Raw genomic sequence first — 27,189 nt, forward strand, 5'->3', positions numbered from 1 at the left:
CATAAATTGATACCCTACTAGAAAAATATGAAACTGTAACCTCTCTGTTTTTAGCATTTTCAAATAAAACTAATTTAAAAAGAAAAACGGTAGAAGCAAAAAGGAGAATAATATAAGTGGTAGAGTACCTGTCTAGTAAGTACAGTGTCCTAAATTCATACCATAATGCCACACAGAAAAAAAAAAGGAAAGAAGGAAGGAAGGGAGGGAGGGAATGAGGGAGGTCTAGACTAGGGAATCATACCATCAATTTTTCCCCAAGTGGAATGTTCTAATAGTCTAAGCACAACACCACAGGGGACCACAGACTCTTCACCAGTTTTACAACACATCTGGCCATATTTGACTTGGTAGTTATCAACTATTGTATTTATCACCAGAGACAAATAAATCAGTTTCTCATACCATGTTTGGGAAGAAATAGAATCAGAGGTTTTGCCTTCTTGTCAGCATTGTAAGTGGTTATATACCCCCATACAGTTTTTCTTCTCATAAATTCAAAAGTCTTCTTTAAGGTAACAGTTCAACAGACAGAAGGCCAACATACCGATTTTGGAAGTTCCCTATGCAACATAAATAAAGATCAGAGCTCTTACAATGATAAACTGATGGCTTTTTTTTAAGAGAATGCCATGGTATATTAATGCTTTAATCAAGAAAACCTGGCTGCTAAAAATGAACATGACACACAGGTTTACACACATGTTCATAAACCATGACATAACATAGGAGTATTTTACTAGCTCTAAGAGTTTAAATGGTAGCTTATTCCAGATGTCTCCAAGTTTATTATTTTTGGACAAAATACAACATAAAAACAGCATATAATTATTTCACTTCTCTACAAAAGATCCTAAGTGCCATACTTATCAGTTCTTATGTATCTGTGTATTATTTTAGCATATAACCCTACACTGAGTTCACACTCCTGAAAATGTTCTTTTATTCTACATTTTCAGAGCTCTTCATAAGTAGAAACAGTCCTTCTAGGCATACAGTACAGCACATTTTCTACTCAAGGTCTCACCTGAGAGCTTGTTAGAAGTGAAAACCTCAGATCCCGCTCAGACAAAGCATACATGTTTATCTGGATGCCAAAGTACATGGGAACTTCAAAGTTTAAGAAACATGGATGTAGCAGTTATGAAGGTAGACACTTTATGTTTTTAAATTTAATTCTTATTAAAACACCAAGAGCTAGGTATTTATTATCATTTCATCATTACTATATTATGGCTGAAGAATAATCATCAGTAATAACTTTTGAAAAGTGACATAAATAGTAAGGGACAGATAGAAACCCACGTCCTTTAGATACACAGATCCAATTTGTTTCTCTTTACTGTGTTGAAGTGACAATGCCCTCATCCAGAGCACCAAGTGAGTGCATTTTTCTCTTGAAAAGTTTGAGTTTTCAAGTTCGTTTCAAAGAAACCCAGGTCCCCAAAGAACTTATCAGATATTGCTTGAAATCTTGCTGTAAATCTTTAAATACTTGTAGGTGCCAACAAATGAAAGAGAGCCAGTCTTCAGAATAAATTCTTAACATCAGTCTCTTAACCCCTGAAACTTGAAGAGGTCAACCACAAATGAACAAGTCACACTCTAAATATCCCATCTCTGTGGTTACTGTCATCTCATTTTTCTCTGTACATTTGTGAGGTTTTTTCAGAGTGCTGAGAACCACTGAGGACAAAGGCCTTTCTTATGTATCTCTGTGTTTCCCTCTATTCCCTCCTCACAGGAGCTGCTTAACATGTTTATTTGTACTGGTGGAATTCAAAGAATACAAATCTGAAACATAAAACAGAAATTCCAGGCTTCATTTACTTAAAGGAAGATGAGAATCACAAAATTTGAAATGACATTCATGTAGTTTAAATGCTACTAAACTTATTTTTCAATTTGTTGCCAACATACATCCATTCATCAAGTATTTCTCACAACATTATAAAATAACTAGAACAACTCAACTCAGTCATTTAATGGATCTGGAGTCAAACTGCCTTAAAACTGTATGAAGTTTGTACCATCTAATACTTCTAATATTCTTCAGGCTATCCTACTGAGGTTCCAAAACAGAGATAAAAACTAAAGTTATTACCCAAAATAAAACCTCAGCTTCAATTTATTGCCACATTTCCAGGCATTCCATATCAAGCCTAACCATAAATAGTATGATTCTCAATCTGCAAGTGCAATGTGATTTATCTTTCCCTTTTTTCTATCTTTTGTCCTGGAATTTTCTCTGAAAACAATCTCTAGTAAACAGTCACTATAGACAATTGCAAAGGGGACACTGTCCCCAAAACTGGGCTATCATAAGGAGATAGGACACTCACATTGCCACATCCAGCATACAATGGATCTTCACCACCTTGTGGGATCCCCACCCACATCCCTGTCTTGCACCGCTAACAACATAGCTATGAGTTTCTACAGAACCTAATATCAGGGACACACCTTGGTAAAAGAATCATTTCACCCTTTAAGGAAAGAGAAGAGGAGTAGTAAAAAGAATAATCTCTTGTTTGGATGCCAGCCATCTAATTAAATTCAGAAAAAGTATTGATTCTGTCCATTCAGATTAACTTTAACTTTATACATAATCAAATTACATATTTAAACTTAATCAGTGTAGATCCCTGAAATCCCTCCAAAAATGTATCAAATAGTGCTAAGTAAAATTTCCCAAGTGAATGTACATCTTGATATTTTGTTGATGTTCTGTCCAGCCTTAAAATCTCTAGCACTAAAGGATAAACTAAGGTATTGGACTAAATATAATGTAGACCTCATGATTTATCAAATGAAGAAATCAAAATCACTCCTGTTTCTATTAAGGATATGTTATTATTCCAGTGGTTCATAAAATATTCAAGAGTAGTGTTTTAAATTAAATTGTTGGCATGTGTAATAATTTTCTACCTAGCACATCATACATTATGAAAACATTTGCATATATTACAATCTAAATATTCCAATGTTCACTAATGGTGACAAGGATATCACGTCTTGGATCCAGAGCCTGACTAACTGATATCTGGCTAGGGTATCCCTCATCTTTAGTAAGTGCTGAGCAAGAGGAAATTAACTAGGTGTTTGGATCTGAGCTTTAATAATTCTCAGTGTCAGGTCATAAATCTCCTGACAGGAAAATATTAAATTCTAAAATCAGTCCTCAAAATACTGCAGCATTATTTCCTTCAGATTATTTGCTACATAGCACCAATTTTGTTATCTTCAAGTCAATGTGGACATAATTGAGTCAGAAAGCACAGAACAGAGCAGATGATTTCTCTATACATTTCTACCAACTTTTCTCTTGACTGCCCTACTGGTCTATTTACTATACAATCATTCCCCAGCAATACTGAGCTTTTTTCCCCTTAAATAAGCTAAATAAACTAAAACCAGATTAAAATATATGGGTGACAGAAAATTCTGATGATGAAGAATGTTTTCTTTATGACGCTGAACTAACAGTCCCCAGAAGTGCCTTTAAAGAATAAGACAAAGATATAAGTAACAGCACTTAAGAATCAGGTACCTTGCATCAAACATTCCAAATTGCCATGAATTACAGGAAAACAAATCTAAAAAGTGTATCTAAAACAGTATGACGAAGAAAGCAGATGGACCTTCTCAAGCATAAAACAATTCTAGAAATAAACACTCAGTCCATAATCAACAAATTAAATGGTTAGCAAATTGTATTTCTTGAACTTTTTAAAGGGACCACTTTAATCTTCCAAGAGAAGATTGTCTGGAGCAGGACACAGAGATTTCATACCATGATTACTGTTCAGAAGCTAAAAATAGCTATCCGAGAAAATTGAGATCAAGCAGCTTCCTGACACACAGCTGACCTAATTTTAACAATCTGATCTCTATCAGTCCCTGCTGAAGACTTATAAGGGTGTGAAGCTTCTGCTAAGAAGAGACCAAACAGAGAACTCAAAACTCTAACTCAATTTGTACCGACAATAATCAAGTTTGCAAAAGATAAGAAATGGCCTAATGTCTTCTAATAACAGATTTGTTAAGGCAATTAAAAAATACATGCAACTAAACATTCTATCACTGTGAAGAAGGAGCCAGGAAGGACTTCTATATATGGAATCAACATGGAGAAGCACTATAAGGAACATGAAATCCCAGAATTTGGTTTGAGTTTGGGTACTCATCTTTTCCTCCTACTTCTCAGGTTGTTTAAAGCAAATGGCAAAAGCCATTTACCTTTCAAATTAATTGCCAACAGCCTCTTTACTAATAAAATATTCCCCAAACACACATCCTAAGATTTTTTTTAAAGTTGTCTGTAATGGAAAAGTAGACCCAAAACCAATCTTCAGCCAATCCCACCATTAAATCTCTAGTTCTTTATTTAGAAATTCTGAGACTGCCAGAGTTTGGTCTCCATGTTTAGGAAAGAAGCTCCCTTACTCTTCTGCCCATTGTAAGTACCAAGAAAGGTCCTGACCGGGCAGGCCAGACTATAATGTAAACATCAAGAAGTCTGGAAACAGACTTCCAACTTTCATTCCTGGATTTGCCAGTCTCTATGTAATACAGGTAACCACTTGAACTATATTTTCACAGCTTTTTGATAGTTAATCATTTTTTAGATAAGGTCACACAGCTCTTGCTCAGTTGACCTAAGACTACAATCTCCCCTACACCTCCTAAGTAGTGATTATAAGAGTACACTACTAAACAAAGTTGTTCTGTGAGACAGTGTATGTCTAATTTTGGAGGGGAAGGAGTAGAGGTGGGGCTGGGCTCAAAATGTGATCCTATTTCTGCCTCCTATATAGCTTGGATTAAAGATACGCATGTCTGTGACTATCCTCAATTTATATAACTACAAATTATTATTATTGAACAACACATAAAGAAATAAAATAAGAACATATGGATTGTTATATAAAACATAAAAGTTAGTTTGTGAATTTTTCCATTTGTGGATAATATATACATAGAATAATTATATGCCAACTAAGTCTCAATTTTTCACTGAGGCTCATATTCAAAAGGACTTTGTCACAGGTTGACTGTGAAGGCAAAATGTGATAATTAAATATATAATACACACAACATTGCCTGACACTGAGTAAGTCTGTAAATAATTACTGCATAGTTTGGTTATAATTGTATTATCCTATTTTTATCTTAATCATCTCTCTATAGAACAGAGAGGTAAATAGACAAAACTTAATACATAGCTACTGTAAATGTTATATTAAAATCTAGATCTTATTAAAATTTAAGGATATAAAATATCTATAGAAATAATTTTCAACGATTTACTAGGAAAGTTTCTGAAGAACATACTTTGGAAAGAGGTAATAGATTTATGTAACATAGCCATGTATGAGAAATTAAGAGCCTCTGACAATCTTGTAAATGAACTAGTATGTGTGTGTGTGTGTGTGTGTGCGTGTGCACACGTGCATATGTGTGGGTGCACATGCATGCATACAGAGAAATCATGCAAGCTCATAACTACCTGGAAAAAGTATCAACATCCATTTCCTCTGAGTGAACATTTGCACAGTACCCATACTATAGAAGTTCTCTGAGCTGAAGAAGAAGGTCTGAACTGATGTGGGGCATCCTTTCCACTGGGCAAGGGATCTTGGAATATCCCCACTTTTCTTAGGAACAGTGAGAAGATCAGGACTTACATATGAGTATACAACATGATTTCGATGGTGATGCCTCCTGACACAATCAGGGTAATAAAGCTGGCAACACTGACTTGTATGTATGTTCCTTAAGAGTCTGATAAAAAAACAAGGCAATAGCTGAAACAGAGAACAGCTATTATTTTACTGACCCAACATGATGTTCTCCTTGGGCTGTCAAACATCCTCCTTGGAAGAAAGATCTATTCTAGTGGCTTTGGAAACAATGGTTTCAATATGAATTCAATATGGAACTTGCTTATATAGAACAGAACATGGAGGCTCTCAGGATTGAAACAGACAGGGGGAAGATGGAAATACTTCCTAGTGATTCTTTCCAAATTCTCTTCCTTCCACAGGGCAGAATGTTAAAAGAGGCCAGCAGAATGGTTTGAGCATCTCTGTCAGGACACTTACCAAACTCTGTTATGTGTCTGTATGCAGTGCTTCTAGCAGGTTCTGGAGTGAAGCAATGCTGCTGGTCCGGGGGGACAGCACATGGAGGAGGGCCTGCCCTGTCACATGCCCCCCCCCATATTTATGTACTATCACAAGCCAGAACCACCTTTCTCTTATTCAATTGCAGATCACTTGGAATAAAAACTTAAGAGTCACATTCTAAAAAGAAAATGTAGACATTGAAGTCACTGGATTTCAGGATATTATATTCACCAAGCAAATTTTAAATTCTACTATGTCTGTTTTATTCACTGCAAGCTATCTCACCAGGGCCTGAGAAGGCTCTGATAAAGTGTACTCCCAGCAAATCCTTCTGGTAGTTCTTTGGGCTTTGTTTGCCTAAAGAAATACATATACACACCTATACATGTGTATATAATATACATACACGTATATATACACATATATATGTGTATATATAATATATACATATTTATTGTTTGCAATTAATCCACAAATGTTCACCTTGTTTAAATCACATGGATTCTTACCTGGAGGACAATTTGTTGCACACACCCTCTCATCTGTGAATGAATGGAGTCTTTTCTCTTCTTGGGGAGAAGGGGAAAAGAAGGATGTTATTTGGGGGAATAGAGAGGCTACCTTTATCACTTTCTTTTCCAAGTCACAAAATTCTGCTATAAAGTATTGCTCAACTCAGACTGAAACAATTTTCCCATCTGTCAAAATATTTTAAATAGTATCAAGCTGTATTACTTTGTCAAAACATTTCGTCAAAGACAGTTTCTAAATTTAAACAAGCAGTTCCTGGAACTATGGAAGTAAGGTGAATAAACCTGTCTCTGACACAGTATAGTTTCTGGAAAACCTACAAGGCCTTATTTAAAAGACCCTTTAGGAAATAGGTGTTAAACCAAAGGTAAGTATGCTCTGGGAAAAGAAACATAAATAATGATGAAAAGGCTAGACATTTCATTGTCCTTGAAATGATATGTATCAATCCTTCCCAGATGCCATCAAGCATGCACAGCTTTACAATAACTCTGGTCAAAGTCTCAATAAACTTATAATGAAATATGATGAATGAGGGTGATATGGAGCAAAGAAGGCATGGTAATAAGCGCCCAGGAGAGCCTTGGAATGGATGCTAATTCTCTCATCAGCCATGTGATTTGTCACACATTTCCAGATGCCCTGCACATCAGTTCCTTCATTCACACATGCAGGTAGAGCCTTCATTAAAGAATGGGCTTGCAGACAGGATATTGAGAAAACATTCATAGAAGTTATTCTTGGTCTTCATCCACGAAAACTCATAGAAATCTCTAGAATTTGAGTTTAAAGAAAGAAACATAAAAGAGAAAATAAGGACTATTAACCTATTACATATGTATTACATCTCTCTCTCTCTCTCTCTCTCTCTCTCACACACACACACACACACATCCTAACAATATATTCTTCCCCTTTTTAGTGTAAGCCTGGCATAAGAAAAGGATTAGCAGGAATTCATCACCAGGTCAAGCATGTTTTCTTTCTCTAAAATGCACTGCATTACAAATCATCTAGAGAAGATGCCAACATTTTTTTATACTTTTAAGATAAATCAAAATCCAATGCCATGTGCTAAATTCACTTTAGGAGGGAAAATGCTACTCAGAACAAATAATAATTAGAATATGAACTTCCAAAAACTTAAGTAGTTATAGTTCAAAGTTCAAGTCTGTTTTCTGATAGAAAAAAATAATTGTCTGTACATGGTTAAGTAAACATATAATTATGAGAGAAACAATGTTGAAATAGTGACTACTTCAATGTTTAAAATATTCTGAATAGTCTTGGTGCTACAAATTTTATATTTAATCAATCTAGTTCAACTAAATTTATTTCCACTAGTTATTAATGACTACTTAAATCTTTCAATTGACCTAAGACCATAAAATACTGACCAAAAGGGAGTGAGTGCCTCTTTGTTGTCTTTGGTGTTTAGACATGATTCTTTAGCCATACATCAGTTGTCAATGATAAAATGTCAAAGTATCAGCAAAGGGCTTTCTCAGTGGAAGCAAGTTGCTCCTGGACATGTTTTGCTTTCCTTCTTCTTTAGGGTTAGTTGAAGATGTAAAAGAGTATAACAAAACATCTTTCGCTTATGCAAAACTAGTACTGTTCATCATTTTCCTATTCTCACATTGAGTACCCACTATGGTCTAGGAGCTCTGGACTAGGAGCTCTGAACCACTTGTTTTGGGGAGGAGGGATATAGTAGTTTCTGCTGTAGCCCTTACAATCAGAGGTGGAGACAGAGGTAGATATCACATCCAACTACAAAGAAATGCACAAACAACATTAAAACTGTAAGAAATAGCGCTAGGAAGAGAAAACATGGGAGTCACAGGGAAATTTTGATCTAGATATGTTGTATGCATGTATGGAAATATCACAACCAAAACCCTTCTATAATTAATACATGGCAATTAAAAAGATAGAAAAAAGAAAGGAAGAGAGGAATAAAAGAAGGTAGACAAAGAGAATGAGAGGAAGAAAGGAAGGAAGGAAGGAAGGAAGGAAGGAAGGAAGGAAGGAAGGAAGGAAGGAAGGAAAGAAGGAAGGAAGGAAGGAAGGAAGGAAGGAAGGTCATTTAGAAATTCTAGCTTTTAGAACAGTGCTGGAGAAATACCAATACCAAATTTCTAACTCTACTACAAAGCCATAGTAATAAAAAACAGCTTGGTACTGGCACAAGAAGAGACCTCAAGACCAATGGAATAGAATTGAAAACCTAGAAATGAACCCATAGACCTAATCTTCAATAAGGGAGCTAAAAAAATAGAATGGAAGAAAGATAGCATCTTCAGTAAATGGTGCTGGCAAAATTGGTTAATCACTTGTAGAAAACTAAAGCTAGATCCTTATATATAACCCTGCCCCAGAATCAACTCCAAATGCATCAAAGACCTCAGAGTCAAAGCAGACACCCTGAAAACATTACAGGACAGAATAGAAGAAACCTTAGGTCTCCTTGGCACAGGCTGAAATTTTCTTAATAGAGACCCAGAAACACAACAAATCAAAGAAAGTTTGGACAAATGGGATTGCATGAAGTTGCAGAGCTTCTGCATGACAAAGGACATAGCTAGCAAGATCAATAGAAAGCCCACGGGGGGGGGGGGGAAGAAAGCTCACGGATTGGGAGAAGATCTTTACTAGCTATACAATGGACAAGGGTCTCATATCTAAAATATACTTGGAACTCAAAAAATTAAATCCCCCAACAACTAATACTCAAAGAAACAACTGCCCGATTTACAAATGGTCTAAAGACTTAAAGAGAAACTTTTCTGAAGAGGAAATAAGACTGGCCAATAGACACATGAAGAAATGCTCAACCTCTCTAGCCATAAAAGAAATGTAAATCAAAACAACATTGAGATACCACTTCACCCCAGTTAAAAATGGCTATAATCAAGAACTCTAATAACAACAGATGCTGGAGGGGATGTGGCCAGAAGGGAACCCTACTGCATTGTTGGTGAGAGTGTAAACTTGTTCAACCACTTTGGGAAAGTAGTAGGGAGGTTCCTCAAAAGACTCTACATAGAGCTCCTCTATGACCCAGCAATCCCACTTTTGAGCATTTACCCAAATGATCACAAACAAGACCACACTAAAGCCACCAGCACAACTATGTTTATCGCAGCATTATTTACCACAGCTAAGATATGGAACCAACCCAGATGCCCCTCAGTAGATGAATGGATCAAGAAAATGTAGTATATATACACAATGGAATTCCGTGCTTCCATGAGAAAGAATGACACTACCCCATTTGTTAGGAAATGGAAAGACTTGGAAAAAATTATCTTAAGTGAAGTAAGCCATGCCCAAAGAAACATAGGTCCCATGGTTTCCCTTATTTGCAATAACTAGTATATGTCTGAGACGAGCAGAAAATGTCAGATAAGATGATGTTAAGAGAAATGAACCCCAAGATAAGGACACAAGTGGGTTTTTTTCTTTCTTGCTATTGTTTCTAATGGATTTATAAGGTACCACATGATTTTTTTGTTGCTTTCTATGTTCCTTCCCCACAGTATAACCCCTGCTTTCACTATAATTGATGTGGTATAATTTGGGGAGCAGAAGGGAAAAAACAAATTGTTTAAATAGGGATACAGGTTGACCTATTGCAACAATGAGATGTACAAGATGTTATGTTGACAAACCAACTTTACAATTTAGGTAGAGGAGGGGGATGGGGAGTGGGGGTGGGGATGTGGACAGGCAGGGGGGAGTGTAGTTGTGGAGTTAGGAGGGAAGGGATGGGAGGGGAAAAACAAAGGGGGAGGCAACAATGCTTGATAAGAAATGTACTCATTACCTTGCTCATGTAATTGTAACTCCTCCGTCCCGTATTTTCACAATAAAAAATTTATTTAAAAAAAAAAGAAATTCTAGCTTTTAAACTTTTAGTCTTGCAATAACATTGAAAACTACATAAATCTATTCTGGCTTCACCAAAGGGAAGTGAGCAAGCAACTGCCTGTATAAAGTCCCTGAACAGCAGGCTTAATTCTTACACTTTTTTCCATCCTGGATCCCAAGCATCCAACCTCTTTACAAATTTCTGTGAAAGAAATCATAAAATTTATTTTTAGATACACAAAATATAGCTTCTGCACCCTGTCCTCATTTCTATAGCTTGAAATACTAATTTAACATAAGCAGTGAAGAACATGACTTGTCCTATGATGACATGGTAGAAGGTCTAACTCCCCAGATGATTGGTCTCTCCTCTCTCACACATAGAAGCTACTTGTCTTCAGCTTTCAGGCTGTGTTTACCCTGGAATGATTCATTTACATTTCTTTCTTCTTCTTTTTTTCTTTTTTGGTTGGTTTGGGGTTTGAACTCTGAGCCTGGGGTGCTGTCCCTCAGCTCTTCAGCCCAAGGCAAGCACTCTGCCACTTGAGCCACAGCACCATTTCCAATTTTCTAGTCGTTTATTGGAGATAAGAGTTTCATGGACTTTCCTTCCCAGGCTGGCTTTGAACCGAGATCCTCAGATCTCAGTCTCCTGAGTAGCTAGGATTACAGGTGTGAGCCACCAGCTAATTTGTTTACATTTCTTTTTTTTTCTTTTGAAATTTTATTTTCAGCTTCAAATCCTCCCTTCTTTTTTATTGTTAAAATACTGTACAGAGGGATTACAGTTACATGAGTAAGGTAATGAATATATATATATATATATATATATATATATATATATTATCGAGAATTGTTGACTCCTCCTTTGTTTTTCCCCCTACCATCCCTTCCTTCCCCACCTCCCCAACTACACTCCTCTTCCCTCCCCCCTGCTCAAGTTGTAAAGTTTGTTTTCAACTTTGTTTCTTGTACAAAATGCTTAATAGGCATACAGGTTGATCCATTTGTTTACATTTCTTTGACCCCTGTTAGAGAACTTCAGGATCCTTACCACAGAGCCCATACTGTTTTAAATATACAGGTGCCCATTACAGGTTTGTTAAAAAAAAGTAATAACAGTTAGCACTTATGGAATAAATAACATTTTCCAGGTGCTTTTCTGAGAGCTGCTGGTATTACTTGAGATGGTGAGCACTGGTGTTAGGTGGTCTCAGCTGTAAAGCTGGACCTGCCTCCAGCAGCTCTGTACCTCTGGAAAAGTAATTGACAGTCATTATACCTGACCACTCCCATCCATAAAATCAAGATAATAATTTATGATTTACAACTTGGTCATGAACTTTAAATGACAGCTTAGAGAATTTCTAAGTGATCTTTTTTCTTTTATCTCTTTCTCTTTCCTTTGTCTCTCTCTCTCTCTCTCTTTCTGATTGTCTTGTGTTAGTTGTAGAAGAGTTTTCATTGTGATATTTCCATACTTAGCAACATACTTGATACACTATAAATGTCAAACTGTTAAACTCTTATGGAATCCAATAATAATAGCAGAAAACATACAAGGGCTCTAAGGCATGGACATTCAAGTCTAATTTCCCAAATAGCAACGATGAGCTGAGCCCAGTTCAACAAAATTCTACAGGGTTTTGGTTAAGCTGCTGTTCACAATGAAACCAGTTAATATAGTGGTTTAAACAATTGAAAGGATTCTTTCTTGCTTGCTTTCTTGCTTGCTTGCTTCCTTCCTTTTTTTTTTTTTTTTTGTTGGTTGTAGGGGCCTGAACTCTGGGTCTGGGCACTGTCCCTCAGCTCTTCAGCTCAAGGCTAGCTCTCTACCACTTGAGCCACAATGTCATTTCCAGCTTTTTTTGTTTATGTGGTGCTGAGGAATCAAACCCAGGGTCTCATGCATGCAAGGCAAGCACACTCTACCACTGAGCCACCTTCCCAGCCCCTACTTTTTTTTTTCTTATGCAGAACCTTCTGCAATCTTGCTTCCCTAACATTTCTTAGAGAACTATTTATTGTCAACCTGGGGATAAAGATGGATCAGAACCACAGAGATTCCAACAGTAAAAAGAAGGCAGGTAACACAGGGAGGATCCCAGGTCTAAAGTACAGATCTAGAAATAACACGAGGCGCTCACCTGGTGTTCACGTTCTAAGCATAGGAATTTAAGCCAATGGTCACAACTATCTCAGATAGAGACTGGAACACTAGTGCTTGGCCCGTGGGCTCAGCTGCAACTCTATTTCCATGGAATAATGGGAATGGAACCTGGTAGACACTTAATAATCTCTACTATGGACTTCAACAACTATGCTTACAAACATGAAAAAAAGTCTCATTCTGTAGCTACTCTTTACCACCTCTGGAAACTTGGCTCCTGCTGGTACTGGTTAATTGGCTGTCCCACTGGGGAGTGAAGTTACCATACGCTCAATTACTAGACAAATAAGTATCTGTCCTTCCAAGGGAAAAAAAACCTCACCAGTCTCATAATGGCTTCTTCTCATAATGCTGTTGCAGCCAGAGAAATCATATATTTTCTAAATATAACTATTGACATATTTATCAATGTGAGAAATTAGACTTTGAAAGAAAAAATTACTGAAGTCTTAACTAATGTTAGCTAATACCTCAAATACACAAGACTCTGAAAAGCACAGAATTAATATTTATTGAATCCCTGCAAATATTCTAAGTATCTTCATTTATTGAAACAGTAACTGAGCAGTCATTGTGCTAGAGACCAGATATTACTTCTGCCTTCTAGAAGATTAGTTTCTAGCTCAAGTCCATATTTCCTTTGTCACGTCACAGAGTAGAAATTATAAGTGAAGAAACTGAAGTTAACTTGCTTTTGTCTTTTGGAAATCTATGTCCAGTCTTTTTTTTTTTCTTGTTGGCCCAGGGTCTTGCACTCAGGGCCTGATTGCTTTTGTGCTCACGGCTAGTGTTCTACCACTTTGAGCCACAGTACTACTTCTGGTTTTCTGGTGGTTAATTGGAGATAAGGGTCTCATGGACTTTTCCCAGTCCTGAGTAGCTAGGATTACAAGTGTGAGCCACCGGCACCCAGCCTTAGGTCCAGTCTTTTTACCATGACCTCAGTAGTACAGTGCTTACCTAGCATTCATAAGGCCCTGGGTATAACCTCCAGCACCACAACCAAAAGAGAAAAGAAAAAAATTCATTTGCATTTACTATCACCTTCCAAAGTAGGCTTTATAGATGAGGAAACAGACACTGGAAAGTACAGTCAATTTGTGAATGTCATCCAACCAGTTAATGCTTATCTAAAAACAAAAAACAAACAACAAAAGAGGTTTCCTTCCTCCAAGATCTATGTCTTATCCATGATTCTTCAACTCCAACCACACCATGCACATTCCAAATGCTTTACAACCAGTTGTCATGATTTTCATTTGTAGTCTAAGCACTCAGGAGGCTGAGACAGGAGGTTTACCACTCTGGGCCACAAGTGCTTCCCTCAAAAACAAAGTCTGAATTTTAAAAAAATGAATGCATTGGACACTACTTAATAGCATCATCTGGATTCCTTCTCATGTTATGAGTAAAATGATACATAAAACTGTTTTTTCTTTCTTGAGATTGTTTCTAACATATTTATAAGATGATATCTTTGTTGCTTTGTATGTCCCTCCCCCACGGTATAACCCTGTTTTCACTGTATTTGATGTCGGTATAATTTGTGGAGGGAAAGGGAAAAAACAAATTGTTTAAATAGGGATACAGGTGGACTCATTGCAACAATGAGATGTACAAGATGTTATGTCGAAAACGAACTGGGGGGGGGGAATGGGAAGGGATAGGAAGGGAAAACAAAGGAGGAGGCAACAATGCTTCATAAGAAATGTACTCATTACCTTGCCTATGTCATTGTAACCCTCTGTACAGTATTTTCACAATTAAAAAAAAACCTACATATGCTACTGCAGGGCACAGGTGACTGATAATTGTAATCTTAGCTACTCAGGAGGCTAAGACCTGAGGATCACAGTTCAGAAACAGCCCTGGCAGGGAAGTCTGTGAAACTTTATTAACTGCCCAAAAGTCAGAAGTAGAACCATGTTAGAGTGCTAGCCTTGAGCAAAAAAGCTTAAGGACAGCAACCCAAGCCCAGAGTTCAAGCCCCAGGGTTGGACTGGCGCACACACACACACACACACACACACACACGCACACACACATGCACACACACACACACACCTTATGCCAGGGAGGTCCCATAGGAACCACGAGCCTACAACACTGACTCTTAAATTTAACTCTTTTATTTCCACATAAGGAAATCAACAACAGATGCTGCTGCCTCTTTTTCTTTTCTTTTGTAAATTCCAGTACCAGGGCTTGAACTCACAGTCACCTGATCATCTCCTGAGTAAATAGGAATACAAATATGAGCCATAGGTGCCCAGTTTGAGGCATCTATTTTTAATATCTGAATATTTTAGGTTTTAGAAAAGAGCACACATAACTTCAAAAGCAGTACAATCTCTGAATATTTGAATGATTTACATGAATCAGTCACTCTGTCAAATACATACACACAAAAATGGCCACTTTCAAAGATTTATACATGATCCATTTTCTTAAATATGGACTTTTTGAAGGTAAAAATGAATTAGGAAAACACACATTTGTTAAGACTTTATCATCTGAGAACAACTAATTGACCAGATTTTTTCCATTGTATATTTATCCATCCTACTTGTCTGTTGGGGCAAAGGGAAAAGAGGCTGGTATCTCTCATCAATAGGTAGATTAATTTTCATCCCTTTTCTCTGTAGCACAAATCACAAAGTAGATAATACAGTAACTTTTTCTATACATACACAGTTATTATTGTACATTGTATGTAAATTCAACCATTCCCCATTTCTGCATTTAAACACCAAGACAGTAAGATGAAAGAAAGTATTAAACTATTTACTGTCCCAGTGGGATGCTAAATGAAACCTAAATAAGTCTCTGGAATCAAATAAAGGATTAAATCACTTTATGCAAGAAAAAATATATTTCTGTAATGTATCTGGCTTGCCTTTTGCTATAATTTTCAGTCCAAGCTTAAAAAACAAGAAAACTTCATGTCCTATGATAAAATAAAGCTTCAACTACATGCTTAAATTACTTTATTTTATCTGAGAATACATTCTATCTTCAAATCATATAGACAACTGCTCATAGTATTTTTATCTTTAAAATGTAATTCTTGCCTTGTATTAAAAAGCCGAGTGTTTCACTGAAAAATTTAACTTGCGAGAATATTCTTTTAAGCAAGTTCACTCAAAATTAATGTAAGGTCATAAAATATATATGCAAATACACAAATTACAACAAACATTTTACTTAGGAAACTTTTACGAAACTAGTATTTCTATTTAGAGGCCAAAATGTATGTATCTTTATATAAATCCACCTCCCCCCACTCTTCACCCCCTCCCCCACCCCGGCCAGCAATACTAGTGGTTGAACTCAGGGCATTAGGCTCCCTTCCTCACCTTACCTCATCATCAGCCTGGATTTTTGCTGGTTACTTAAGAGATCTTCCCAGATTGGATGAGAACCTCAGTCCTCACAGATCTCAGTCCTGCCCCAGTAACTAGGATTATAGCCATGAGACACTAGTGCCTGGATTTTAAAATGTTTATATTCCTTAACTTCAGTTTTAAAGACAAAAAATTAACTATTGTAATTCTTTATGTGACAGTATTTTTCTCAGCATGGGTCATTAAGAATAGTGTAAGCTCTCCTCTATTAATAACTAGAATCATGCTTTCAGAATTTTCAACTATGATTTCATAAGCATTGTACAATCATTTTATTTATACTAAAAGTAAAGTTTCATCCATTACATATATGAAATCACCTTTATCTGCCAAAATATGCAGAAAAAAACTCTTTTCTAGGAAGCATTGACAAGGCTCTATTTATTATAGGAATTGTTTACATGGAAAACTTCCTGTGTATAGCGTTCAAGAGGTTTAACTTCATATTTATCAAGATATTTACTTACATTTCCTTAAGAAGATGGTTCAAAACTGAAAAACAACATCAATATTGCTCAGTGTTAGAGCACTTGCCTATTACACACAGGCCATTGTCAGCACTGAAAATTAATTAGCTAAATTAATTTACTATTATCTTGTGCTTTTATTTTGCTTCAACATAAAATAAGTTCTGTGAGCCGGGCGCTGGTGGCTCACGCCTGTAATCCTAGCTACTCAGGAGGCTGAGATCTGAGGATCGCAGTTCAAAGCCAGCCTGGGCAGGAGAGACCGTGAGACTCCTATCTCCAATAAACCACCAGAAAACCGGAGGTGGCGCTGTAGTTCAAGTGGTAGAGTGCTAGCCTTGAGCTGAAGAGCTGAAGGACAGCGCCCAGGCCCAAAGTTCAAGCCCCACGACCGACAAAAAAAAATTAAGTTCCGTGAACTAACACATTGTCTTATAATCTGCTTTTTTTCACTTAATATAAAGAATGTCTTATGTGTTATTCACTATGTTGTAAGTGGCTTATACACATCACTTTCGGTTCCCTGAGTTTCTCCATTAAGGTTTTTTAAGTCCAACACTATCTGATACTTATAAAGAAAGCCTTCCACCAGGAATGGAAGCAGCTAATCAAATCTCACTCTTGACATTCTTGAGAAAAGTCAGTGTGCCTAGGGAGGGAGTTCTGAAAACTAGGGTGATGCTATCCGAGTTCCTGGAAAAATGTCTCATGAGGCTTTGAGTGTTGTAGTAGTAGGACAGAAATAAGGAATATCTTACTTGTCAAGAGCATCTCCTGAGCAGCTGTCAAAAATTAACATCTCTGACTAGAATGCACAACGCATAGAGCCAAACAGGAGAAAGCATTTCCTGAGAAGGGAAATGGGAATAGCTGTTCCCTCTGCAAAGCTTGGATATTCAAGGCAGAGCCTGTGATGATGGATCCTTGGAATGCCTCTTTACTGCTAGTTCCTATGTATACTTTTGCAGCAAGCAATAGGCATTCTCTGTATTCTCTCCCTTTCTTTTTCTTCTCTCAGCCTTCCTGAGCTGCCACCATCCGCTTTTCTCATCAAATCAAGCCAGATGTTTCATTCACTGACAATCTTTCTTACTCTAACTTCTCAAAATGCACAAAAACCTTTGTGTCCTGACTACAGAAACAACAAACCTTATTTCAACGAAAACATCAGAAATGGCAGTCCATTCAAACACACTACTTGTATTTCAAGAGAGATAAAGTACTGGAAAAGTAGCTTCACAAATATAGAGTGTGGTATCATTAAACACAGAACAAAAAAAAATCAAAGTAGAAGTAGTAGAAAAAAAATCTTTAAATATGATAGGGTCCATTAGACTTTTGCTGAGAATACTTGTCTCTCCAATACATTACCCCAAGGCACTTACCTAACCAGGAAAATATAATTATCAAAACTTTCTAATTAGGTCAAATTTTGATGGGAAAAAAGATATAAAATCTTATGCAGTGTTACAAAAAAATTCTTAGCTGTATAGCCAATGTGCTAATCACTTTTTTAAAGCAAATTAAAAAAAATCTTTCTCTTGCATAAACATTACATGCCTCACTTTAAAATGCAGTGTCACATACCTGGGGCTGTTCTTGCCTTTGCTGTCATCTTAATTCAACAAGAAACTGAATTTTCATTATACAAATATCTTTATTTATTTGAAAACCCTACCAAAGTTGTATTCCAAAAAAAGTTTAAAATCTAATTTCTTATTTTGAGCCAAACAGGCTCTTACATGGAGCCTACCAGTAAATATACAATAGTGTTCTCCTACTTACTGATTTTTCACTGATACTACAAAATTCAGATATAACTTTCTAATGATATTGCAGGAGCTTTTTGTTTCTTTCCTTATTTATGTATTTTTTGTGTAGGTCCTAGAGCTTGAATTCAGGGCCTGAGGAGCTGTTCCTGAGTTTTTTGTTTGTTTGTTTTATCAAGGCTAGCTCTCCACCACTTGAGCCACAGCTCTACTTCTGGCTTTTTAGTGTTTAATTGGAGATAAGAGTATCACAGACTTTCCTGCCTGGGCTGGCTTTAAAATGCAATCCTCAAGTCTCAGTCTTCTGAATAGCTAGGATTATAGGCATGTGCTATTAGTGCCTGGCAACCTTTCTTATAGGTAAAAAAAGAATAACCAGTTCATTGTTTGTTTTTATGACCTTTTCCCATGGGATATGTACTTACAGAATATGTCAACGAATGTCCTAAGTTGCAATACAATTACATAAAAACTAATACTGGGTTTGGTAGCACATATGTGTGGTCTGAGCTCCTTGAGAGGTAGAGATAGGAAGATCATATTTCTAGGCAAAGTTATCACAAGACCCCATCTGAAAAACAAATTAAGAAAAGTGGGTGGTGATAAGTGATAAGTACTTGCTTAACATGTATTGGACCCTAAATTCAATCCTCGGTATCACTCACACAAATCAGAAAGAAAAAAACATAGCCAGGAACTGGTAGTTCACACCTGTGATCCTAGCTACTCAGGAGGGTGAAATCTGAGGACTGAGAATAGAGGTTCTAAGCCAACTAGGAAAGAATTGTAAGATTCTTACCTCCAATGAACCAGCAAAATGCCAGAAGTGGAGGTGTGACTCAAGTTGTAAAGTGCCAACCTTGAGTGGAAAAGCCAAACAAGAGTATGAGGTCCTGAGTTCAAGCCCAGAATCAGCAAAAAGTTCAGTTTTAAAAAAGGGGGTGCTGGGCGCCTGTGGCTTAACACCTGTATTCCTAGCTACTCAGCAGGCTGAGATCTGAGGATCACAGTTCAAAGCCAGCCTGGGCAGGAAACTCCATGAGACTCTTATCACCAATAAACCACTAGAAAACCAGAAGTAGTGCTGTGGCTCAAGTGGTAGAGCGCTCGCCTTGAGCTGAAGAGTGCATGGACAGAGCCCAAGCCCAGAGTTCAAGCCCACGACTGACTAAAATAAATAAATAAAGGGGGTGAGGGAAGAAAAAACTACTTAAGGACATAATCAAGTATAAATCAAATAAAAGAAGGCTATTTCTTTTGAAAGTAAAACTGGTCTTGTAAAAGTTATCTAAAACGTATGAAAATTTAGGACTTTCATTTTTAATATTGTACTTATGAAGTTTAGATTAATGTGAGTCATAAAACTATTTGTGACAATAGCATCACGCAGGTAGCTTACATCTGCCACAGTACCTAAATAGGCCACCACTAGCCACTGCTTTAGGTGTTCAAGCAATGAAACACCCAGTGAAGACACCATCTGGAAGTGAATACATTAGGCCAATAATAGCGGACTGTGAATTAGTGCTAATAATATAGACTTGACACTTTTGCATTAGCAGTTAGCAGGACTCGGGAAAACAGAGGAGCAGAGCGCACAGCACTGGGATGTCAAGCACACTGTGATATTGACATGAAAGCAGGGCATAGAGAAGCTCCACTGTAGACCCAGGCCAGCAGGAAGGAGGTTTATGAAAGCTAAAGAGGTGGATGGGGTCAAAAGGCAGAGAGCAGTTCTTTAAATAACTTAAGTAATTATTCCTGTTTTGAAAACGAGAAAGTTTAGGATGAAAGAAACCAACAGAAGGGGGAATGGCAGCCCTGAGACTAAACTTTGCTCACATTAAATTTAACCTCACAATGGTAACACAGCTTAAGTGGTGATTATAAATGTTTGGATAGAGGGGAAAGGGGAGGAGGGGAACTTGTTCCAAATCTTATAATAATTTCAAGCTAAACCATATTTGTTATCACAAAAAAATCTAGTTTTAGATGCAACCCAGTACTGTGCAATATGATTTTCAGACAGGCAGAAGATGCACATAGAGAAGCTCCAATACACTTTAATTCCACAGTTACTTATGGGTATTCCCTGAGTTTAATATACTTTCTTCCCAGATATTCCTGTGGCTCCAACTCATACCCCTGATTGAAACATACTCTCAAACTTTGCTCTCTACATGTGCTCCCTCATCAATCACATATCCCTACTCTAAACTGCACATAGAAGGTAAACTCTTAGATACCCTGTAGCTTAATAAGTCCAGGTCCAGACCATGAGCAGTGTGGCCCTATGATATCCCTGAAAGAAGGCATAGTTTGTCAGTTCCATCAGTCTGTTTCTCCTGTACTTACCTCCTTAGGAGATCCTGTTAATAAAATCCCCATTCTACCATTATGACACCACCATCTTTACCTTAGGCTCCTTCTTTGCTATTAAATATGGTTACAGGAAGGTTTACTCTCTCTAATGGTGCTTGCTACCCCCGCCCCCATCCTTCATGCCAGTCTCTTGGCTGTTTCCCTAAATTTCTCAAAGAAGGACTACAGGAATAGACATTTTATAAAACTGATTTCTTATCTCATTTGGGGATACATATATATGTATACACACATGCATGTATATACACATATATGCATACATGTAATTCATACAAATTTATGTATACATATATATGTGTATACATATATGAATCCTCAAATGAGATAAGAATATATATGTAGTAGAATATTAATGCCAATTAAAGATGTGTGTAACAGAATATTAATGCAAATTAAAGAAGCAATGAATAAAATATTCAGCACCAGGTTTAGTCATATGGAAAAGAAAATTCACATATGATTCTTTATTGATAATGGTACGTCCTTTGCTGGTATCTGGAATGTATTATAGATATGCAAACACATGCACATTCATACACACGTATATGTATTAGATAGATGTATTTTATGACAGTGAAAATATTAATATAGATTCATTTTAAATGACTCCCTAATATACACTACATTACAGAAACTAACTATACATAAAGATTCCAGTTCTGATGTAAGAAATCTAACATCCATTGGGTGGAGCACTGTCCTTTATTTATAACCTTAAAGACTACATCTGTTCAAAATGAATTCTTCAGAGGTATTTCATATGAGTACACATGACTTATTTATTTACTTCTTTTCACAAAGATATTTCAAGATGAATACTGAATTTAAATTTTATTTCACCAAGAAGCCTAGCGTTTTCATGGAAGCGATATTAAGAGCACCTCACCCTATAACAAAATAAAATGCTGTAATGAAGATCTGGTACCGTAAGGCCTTGGGCTTCACAGTCTGTATCAGGATTTCTTTGGCACTATTGACATTTTGGACAAAACCAGTCTTTGTTGTAAGAAACTGTCCTGTATGTACCCATCTTAGGATGTTGAATAGCATCTCTGGCTAATCCTGATAAGATGCTCGGAACACTGCTTTCTCCTCTCTGTGATAAAAATATCCTCAGATATTGACAAGTGTGTCATGGGTTCAACACATTCCCAGTGAAGGTCCAAGGTACCTGATAACCTTAATCTTGGGAGTAGACAGCAGAAGAATGTAAGAAAGTGCTGGATTTAAGTGCTAGATTCTATATGGAAAATAAATTTGTAATTGTCTCTTTGAACCTCATGCAATTATATGAAAATAGAAATAAGATCACTTATAAATATACTGCTTCTTGAGAAAATAACTTGGCTCTTTCCTAATCATCAAGTCTTCAACAAATCATAAAATTGATTAGTTGATAGGTTTAAAGTGCAACACAATTTTAAAGACATGGCATTCACTGCTCATTTGTTTTATGTAAATATGTTCCATGTTGCTAATCCCATAATATATTTCTTTATGCTAATACTGGGGCTTGACCTCAGGGCCTATGTACTATGCCTCAGCCTTTTCACTCAAGGTTGGTGCTATACTACTTGAGCCACTCATCTAACTGACTTTTCTGCTCATGCTGGCTTCAAACTGGGATCCTCAGACCTCAGCCTTTTGAGTGGTTATTGATGCCAGGCTCATGATATGTTTTTATTAGTTTACTAGCTCCTTATTTAACACAGGTAACCATACCATGACTTTCTCCAGAACATGACATTTTCCCATATTTTCCTTATAAACTGCAGCTTTCCAGTTTTGCTTTTATTCTGGCCATTACTTATCTACCTCCTGATACTGTTGCCTCTCCTTGACCCATCTTCTAAACTTTAGAAACGCCCATGTCTGAGTTTGGGGCCCTCACCTTTTCTCAGGTTATACCATCTCCCTGGGGGTGGATCATACCCCTGGCTTCACAGAACTGATACATGTAACCAATCTGCTCATTCAAAGGCCTCAAAACCTGACTTATATAACTGTAATCCCTCTGTACATCATCTTTAAAATAAAAATAAGTAAAAGTGCTTCATATAAGAGATGTCAGCCTGTTCCTCTTTCAATTTGCTGTGTTCTTAGATGACACTTTCCAAGTCCAGATGCTCATACTGTAGGCTCGTAACTGACACACTGCTCTCTCTCTCCCCTTTGCTACCAGTCTTCATCAAATCCTGTTGGCAATACAGGTCTCCTCATTCTGTCTACTTCCCACATTCCTGCAACCAACATTCAGTCCAGGCCAACATCAGTTCTAGACCAGGAAATAGTTTCTACCTGAATATATTTTTCTACTGGCAACTGATACTGAAGTATCACTCAGATCATGGAACTTCTGCATAAACACTTGGATCATTTCTGATAGCACTTGGGCAATATGCAACCCCCTCATGTGCTCAAGTAGACTCTGAAAATTTTTGACCCTGCCAACACTTCCAGGGAATTTTTCCCTTTTTTTACATGTTCTCACCACACTGGTGGGTGAGAATTAGTACAGAAAAGGAAGTTTAAGAAACACACAGGCTCTGAGAACACCAAGGCTCCTCAGTACTGAGGGTTGAAGGGTGGTCAGTGATTCAGTGGGTGACCAAGCTCACCAGAAACCGCATTGGCACAGAAAAACCTTGACATTCATAAGCTAAGTGGCATTTCTCTTTGTGACCACAGAGGGACACAGACATTTCTACCCTGGACCTTACATTCTGAGTTGCAAATATGATGTTCCATTAATGAGAGAGAAAAAATGGATAAAAGAAAGACAATGGGGTGATGGAATGATTCTAGAAAACAGTTAAGATCTAAGGCCCTAGGATGCTTTAAAACAATGCGCCTTCCCACTCCACTCCATTCCCTTTGGCAGTCTTAACTCTCTTAGTCTTTTCCTTCTCTTTGAAAAAGCAAAGAAAATAAAAAGGAGAGATGATTTCAAATCTCTACCAGTGTTTTTTATAGGCAAAAGTTGGCTGAACTCATCAAGCTGATGAAACTACTAGAGAAAATGAAGCAAACACACCAAAAAAGCTAAAAATAAAAGACTACCAACTATCAAATTGCTTGATGAAAGACCAGTCAATCATTTTGTACCTGTATGTATTTTCAGCTCTGAATTCCAGACAGTGTTCACCTTCATTAAAATAACATTTTTTAAAAGTACCATTGCTCTGTTGGAGGTAGAAGAAGAAGGAAAAAACCCCTCCAAAGTTGTGAAATTAACCTCTCCCTTCATTCACACATTTGGTTCTATTTTTGTAGTTGTGCCAGTATTCTAAAAGAAAATTCACTAAAAGTCAATTCCAGGTTTCTAAAATGTCTGACTGTGCATGTCCCCGCTCTCCTCAGCACCTCCTTGAAGATTCAGCCAATTTTTATTTCTGCAGTACATCAGTGTTTATCATTTGTTTTACAACAGCACTGCATGTTCTTGAAAATTGACTTAGATGAATTTCACCCATTCTCTACAAAAACTGAAAAGAGACAAATGGCTGTAAAAACAAAATCCACCACTCAGGCATAGTTAAATTTACTAAAAGCACATTTCCTTTTTTTTTTTTTACTCTCTCAGCTCAATATTTATTTTGTTACAGCAGTAACTCCAGCCTCTACCCCAGCCTATTTGTCAAAATTTATGACAAATTCCTAGCTCGTAATTAAACATTATGAAAAGTCACTATAAGAAAACTATTGCTAGACAAAAGCTGTTTCCATATAGTTTACTTTAAAGAAATATTGATAACTCTCACCCGTAGATAGGAAGGCTAATCACAAAACTGTGTCCTTATTTTGATTATTTTAATAAAACCATTCATTATAGACAAATGCTCTAAGGAGCTGTTAAATCAGGCCAATAAGGGACAAAATCCTGGCTGGTTTTATTAGCTGTGTAATCAAAGGCAAGTTGATTTTAATCTCTGTGCCTCATTTTCCTTAACTACAAAAAAAGAAGATATATATGTGGAAGGATTAAACCAGAAAAACATTCAGTATCAGGAATTTGGTAAACATGCATACATGACAGTGACTACCATTGGATGAGTAAGATGACCTCAGTTTGATTGGTCCTATAAAGAACCTGACTTCACCTTAGAATTCCATCATTATCATTAATATCAAATGTTACCTAGGCAGCCTTCAGCCCTGAAAGAAAGTCTAGACAGCCTGGTGACTGCCGCCACAGGGATGAAGGCCCATAGCTGGGCTGAGTGTCAGCCTTCTGGGGAGAACAGAACAGCCTACACCCAACTGAACCACATGTCCTCTCAGGGATGAGGGGAACACATGAGGGCTACTCTTCTTGCAGGTAGTTCAAATCTCTACAGCCACTGATCCCGTCAAAGGGAGAAAGTGGACAAGGCAAGCTTTGACATTCTTCATTCCAGACTGATCCAGGAGAAGCAAGAGACTTCAATAGAGATGTTTCCCATCATGAAATATACCATGAAAAACAAAACAAAAACAAAACAAAAACCTATGCTCGGAAGACAACAAAACATGCTCAGATACCACTTTTATCTTTTTGTTTAGCAAACCAAGCTTGACCTTACCTTCACATTAATCATTTCAGCCAAAGTTGTGGGACCAACATACAGTATGTACTATCTATGTTGCTAGTAATATTCAAAGTCTTTACTTGTAGTAGCTCAAGACCCAAGTTATTAACTTCATCTTCAAAAAGCTGAAGAAACTGAGGTGTAAAAGAGCCAAGAGACTTCTTCAGAAACATCGTATTGCAATAGAAGCACAAATTTGATCCTGAACAGTGTGGCCCTGAATCCATGATCATAGCCATGTCCTCTCTTTCTGCTCCTCCACTGGGAAACCAACTATTGCTTTCCATGACTCATAATCTACTTTTCTGTAATACTATTTCTCTTCAATTTAGATGGTCAAGATCCTTTCAGGATCTTAGGCTCCTTTCATTTAATATTCACAATGGTTACATTTCAAAATACTGCAGTGCAACAAGACTGCTGGGAGTTGGAGAGTCTTGAGATAGGTATGGGGGAATCCATACAATATTCATTCTTTCATTTCTGCAATTAAAAAATTCAACCATTAAAAAATACTAACAGAAAACTTTAAACTCTTGGAGGACCCGGGGGACTTCAGTTTCTGTAGACAGTGCTCGTGGTGATGAGTCTCATTTTGAGAACTGAGCACAGGCATTAAAAAAAGTTTTCTTGATTCTAGACTCTTTCCCTCTTCTCTATCTGGAACAGACAAGATGTTTCCAGAGTTGAATCCTTTTGCTTTACTCTAAATTTGTGCTGCTGCTGCTGCTTTGCTGCTGATCGGAAAACCTTTCCTCTCCCTCTTCACAACACGTTTATCTTTCCAATCTTTCCTCTCCCTCTTCACAACAGGTTTATCTTTCCACAGCCCACAAGTTACTGAAGACAATTTGCAAGGTCGACCTTCAAAACATCCAGTTTGGCATACTTTCCACAATTCTCTTAAAAGATTGAAAAAAATAAACTTACCCGTTCTGCTGTGCATTCCCCCTCTGCCAAAGCGTGCTGTGGTTTCAAAAACTAGCCCAGTCCTTCTGAACTTTTCTGTATCCGTTATAATATTAAAGAGCCACAAGGAAGGGAAGTGGTTAGTCAACGTGCTAATTTTATCAGTCCCTCCCACTGGTTAAATAGTACCTGATGCTACAACCCAAATCAGTTTTCCAGCTCATTTCCCTGCAACAGTACAACTTAAAAGACAGCATAACCAGGAGGCAGTGAGGACTATATCCTGTTTGTAGGCATGGGACAGTTAATGAATGAACATCTTATTAGTATTAATAACAAGCCTAATAGACTACAGAATCCAGCAGTTGAACAAAATGAGAAGGAGGAGGAGGAAGTGGTGGAGAAAAGAGAATGTCTGTCAGCTCCATAGTCTAAGCAAATTCAGTTTGGGTGGGAAAGGGAGTGATCTTCATACAATCAGAGGACGTGTGGGAAGTGACGGGTGTTTCATTTGTTGATAAATTATTCTGCTCTGGAATAGAGCCAGTTTACCAGATATAGACACTTCCACAACTCAGAGCCTTGGCTCAGACCATTGTCTTTCTCTAGAGCTTAATAATGAAAACAGGACAAAATTGTAAATATGCTTCTGGAGGAGGACAAAGTAAATCTTCTCTGAAGAAGAAACTCTGAACTATATTCTAGACATAAATCCCTCAAGAAAGTAGGAAAAAATACATTGCCTGAGATAGACTTTAATGAAATAAAATGCTTTTGATGTTTCCATCCAATTCTAAAAGGTTGAAACCTATCTAAAACCCTGTCACCCCGTAACCTTAGATCAGGCAATCTGCAGATCTATTTAAACAGGGGTATTTCAATTAAATCTTGAGTATTCAGTTTTAAGTATATATCCCATCATACCTAAGGATTATGGAATTAGAAAAAGAGAATGAAAACCAAATCATTTTGAAGGCTCATTAACCTC

The 27,189-nt window shown here is 37.1% G+C and overlaps 1 protein-coding gene across 4 annotated transcripts in view; it reads right to left on the minus strand.

The window, feature by feature from the left end:
* Positions 1–26,338, minus strand: part of Hdac9 (histone deacetylase 9) — a 679,511-nt gene extending 653,173 nt beyond the window's left edge. Inside the window, exon 1 of one of the 4 annotated variants that reach the window (XM_013024045.1) lies at positions 26,223–26,338. In XM_013024045.1, coding sequence (XP_012879499.1) covers positions 26,223–26,238 — 16 coding nt within the window. In that variant the 5' untranslated portion in view covers positions 26,239–26,338. The remainder of the gene's footprint in view (positions 1–26,222) is intronic. The other 3 variants (XM_013024043.1, XM_013024042.1, XM_013024037.1) reach the window with 3 other exon arrangements.
* Between the last annotated feature and the right edge of the window lie 851 nt (positions 26,339–27,189).

The sequence above is a fragment of the Dipodomys ordii genome, unplaced genomic scaffold, assembly GCF_000151885.1.
Source record: "Dipodomys ordii isolate 6190 unplaced genomic scaffold, Dord_2.0 Scaffold72, whole genome shotgun sequence".
NCBI lineage: Eukaryota > Metazoa > Chordata > Mammalia > Rodentia > Heteromyidae > Dipodomys > Dipodomys ordii.